At 31.8% G+C, this 3,727-nt stretch overlaps 2 protein-coding genes across 2 annotated transcripts in view; one reads left to right on the forward strand and one right to left on the reverse strand.

Moving 5' to 3' along the window:
• Positions 1-1,650, reverse strand: part of LOC111626162 (7,8-dihydro-8-oxoguanine triphosphatase-like) — a 7,432-nt gene extending 5,782 nt beyond the window's left edge. Inside the window, exon 1 of the mRNA XM_023369465.1 lies at positions 1,514-1,650. Within this exon, the coding sequence (XP_023225233.1) occupies positions 1,514-1,596 (83 nt within the window). The 5' untranslated portion in view covers positions 1,597-1,650. The remainder of the gene's footprint in view (positions 1-1,513) is intronic.
• Positions 1,516-2,190, forward strand: LOC111626161 (zinc finger BED domain-containing protein 1-like). Its single transcript, XM_023369463.1, has one exon. It carries the CDS (start codon positions 1,559-1,561, stop codon positions 2,084-2,086), a length of 528 nt encoding a protein of 175 aa, XP_023225231.1. The 5' UTR covers positions 1,516-1,558; the 3' UTR covers positions 2,087-2,190.
• Positions 2,191-3,727: the final 1,537 nt, after the last annotated feature.

Here is a 3,727-nt window from a genome sequence, read left to right on the forward strand (position 1 = left end):
TATAATTATTAAAGTTAATATGAGATGGCGCCTAACGTCTATCTCTAGTGCCAAATTGGTTTATAATTTATGTAATAGCCGTAAATAGCCCGATATCATTCGGCAGTTGTTGATATTTAGATGCAAGTTAAGTTATTTTATTTGCAATCGATCTTTTTAAGAGGTTTGTGACTTTGGAACAGTACGATGAGTAAAAAAAGGTCTTCAGTTTGGATTTACTTTGAAGAAAATGACGAAGATTCGCGTAATGTGCAATGCAAAGTATGTGATACAAAAATTTCTCGTGGAGGCAAGGGGAAAAAAGCTTCGACGTCCGGTTTGATAAATCATTTAAAGAACAAACACAAGGAGAAGTATCAGAAAATACATAAATCTATATCTCAACGAAAGAAAACACAGCGGATGATGTCGTTCCCTGTTCAAGTAAGTCCACGAAGCAATTAACCCTTTACGACTGCCAAGAAAAAACAAAAAAGTGGGATATAAATGACCCTCGGGCTGTGAAATACCATTATCTGATTGCCGAAATGATAGCAATTGATAATGAACCAGTGAACATAGTTGAAAGATCTGGTTTGAAAAGATTGTTAAATGAGATCCTGCCAAGATATGCCATACTGAGTAGACCGTACTTTTCAGAGAAAATAATTCCTTTTTTTTATGGAAAAGTAGTAACAAAGATTAAAAAAAAGCTTGAAAACACAGATTATATATCAATCATTACCGACTTGTGGACATGCTTGCTAAATTCTGTCAGTTTCCTCAGTTTCACTGCACACTGGTTTGACAGCGATTTTAACTTGACACATGCTGCACTTAATGTAAACACTCTGAAGGTCAACATACTGCGCAAAATATAGCAAATGCTCTGCAAGAAATACTGAGCCTGTGGGAATGCCCTTTATCAAAAATTCACGTCATTGTTCATGACAATGGGCACAATATTGTTAAGGCTGTCAGTGAGGCTAAAATGAATTCTGCATGTTGCTTCATACATACACTACAGTTAGTAATCAAAGACACTCAAAATTCAACCTGAGATCAGAGAAACTATTGCTGTGGGACGAAAAATAGTAACCCACTTTAATCATTCGAGTACTGCACAAGAAAAACTGAAAAAAATTCAGGAAGAGCTGGGAATAGCCAAACATAATTTAGTGCAAGATATAAAAGGTAGAATTCCACCGTGTTGTTATATGTTAGAAAGGCTTCTTGAACAAAAACAAGCTATTTCCCTTTAACTGATACAGCAAACATGTCTAATCTGACGGCAGAGCAGTGGGAGATTGTAGACCAATTACTGAAATTATTAAAGCCATTTGAAGAGATAACAAAAATTACTAGCTCAAACTACTCATGCTTATCTGAAATTATTCCCCATGTTGTTACTCTTAACTACTAATGCAACAAGGCCGTGTCTTCTGACCTAGCACCTGAACTAAAGTTTATGGCGATCGCCATGCAACAAGGGATAAAACAACATTTTTCAAAGATTGACAATAATAATAACTACCTGATATCAACTTTGTTAGATCCAAGGTTTAAGACGAATTTCTTCATGAACCAACTGCAAAAAGAAAGAGTCCAGCAGTACATTCTGCTTGAAGATTTAGTTTCAGACTATGATACCAGCAGCGATGAAAGCGTGCATTCTTCTCCTGTGCAATCTAAACGTAAAAGAACCGATGAGCCTGGACAAAGCATTCACACATCTTTCTGGGAGTGCTATGATGAAGTAGTTGCTGAGAACTTTACCGATGATGACAACGGAGTCGGAATAGCTTCTACTTCAAAGAACATCATAGCAGGTGACCTTGATAAGTACTTGAGCATGAAAACTTTAAAGAGAAACGACGATCCATTTGCCTGGTGGGCTACACATAAATCTAAATTTTCCCAATGTTTAGTCAAACTGGCTGCTAAGTACTTATCAGTTCCTGCAAGCAGTGTGTATTCAGAGAGGTTTTTTAGTGAAGCAGGAAATGTATACGAAGAAAAGAGGAACAGACTTTTTCCCAAAAATGTGGAAAAGTTGATTTTTCTGCACCATAACCTAGCACTTATTGACTTCAGTTATAATAAATAATTTTGTACAATGAAACAAAAAACTTAATTTAATTTTCAAGTTTATAATAAAGGATAATTTCATAAAATTACAGATCATTAATTATTATTTTTTCACATTTTATGACCTAAGTTTCGATCTAATGTGCCCATGCAGTAAAAATTTTCATACAATTTTTTTACCCCTTTTCACTCCTTTAGAGTTTAATTTCGTAAAATCTTTTCTTAGTACGCCTAANTTTCATAAAATTACAGATCATTAATTATTATTTTTTCACATTTTATGACCTAAGTTTCGATCTAATGTGCCCATGCAGTAAAAATTTTCATACAATTTTTTTACCCCTTTTCACTCCTTTAGAGTTTAATTTCGTAAAATCTTTTCTTAGTACGCCTAAACGTTACAAAATAAACATACCCTCAAATTTTTAAGATTCTGGCACCAGTAGTTTTGGCTCTGCGTTAATTATCCCATCAGGACTTGTTCTTTTATATACGGGTATATAGATGACTAAACTACATAGTAAGTAGGTAATTTTCATGACCCTTTTTTGATCTCTTAAATAAATAACTTAGTTATATTACTTTCCTTTGATCTTTTACATAAATAAGCAAACAATTGCGCTTTCTCGAACTTGAAATGTATGCTCAACATTGATAAAAGTTACCAAAATGATTAATTTACTGTGTTTTGTTATTTCTTACTCCTGTTTTTAGGTATTCGGCCGAATAGTGATTAAATATTTGATATTAGGCCGAATACCGAATAGTAGCCGAATATTCGTTACATCACTAGTATTTACATTTAATCAAGTGTTGTGCAAATCATGGCTTCTAAAAAAACAGAAAGGTGATTTCAATTGAAACAAAGCAAGACATCATCAGAAGGAGTGAAAGTTGACAAAAACTTCCTTGTCAAATGGAGAGAGGTTAAGGAGTTTACCAACATGAAATGATGTTGTTAAACTCCTGAAACAATGGAAATGATAAAAGTGCATTTGATTCTGAGAGCACTCTCAGAATTAAATAAAATTTATATTTATATTTAGTAAAATAATAATTGCTAAAATATTAATGATAATGAGAACCTAATAATGATTTAATAGATATATATGCATGATTTTTGTATAATATGTTACATTAAAATTTAAATTGAATATTCTCTGTACATTTTGTTGTTATAAAATTGTTCATGCATTTAATTAACACCATTAAATATCATCCTGAACACCAATTATATACTAATGAAATAAAAAAATTATATTTATTAACACATTTTTATTATTTTATTTAATTTAAGCACCTTTAAACATGAATTCCCGAATGCCATTTATATTACATGATGTCAATTAACCCAGTTTTTATTAATTAATTTGATTTAAATTCAACTGTAAAATGTATCTAAAAACAGAAGTAATATCTTTCCTGCATGCACATTGAAATCTAATTTAAATAGCAATGTCATTGATGATTCATGTTGTGACATCTAATGATGCAATCAATCTTGGCACCACAGTAGTAGTGGTTTGGGCAGCTTTGATCACAAAATTAATTTCAGATGTCAAATTAAAATTTCAAATAAAAATTTGTTAAATAGAATTATTTCAGACGTTGATTAAATTAAAATTTCAAATAAAAATTTGTTGAATAGAATTATTTCAGA

Source organism: Centruroides sculpturatus, unplaced genomic scaffold (genome assembly GCF_000671375.1).
Source record: "Centruroides sculpturatus isolate CEXI.00-Female unplaced genomic scaffold, Cexi_2.0 scaffold472, whole genome shotgun sequence".
In the NCBI taxonomy this organism is placed as follows: Eukaryota; Metazoa; Arthropoda; class Arachnida; order Scorpiones; family Buthidae; genus Centruroides; species Centruroides sculpturatus.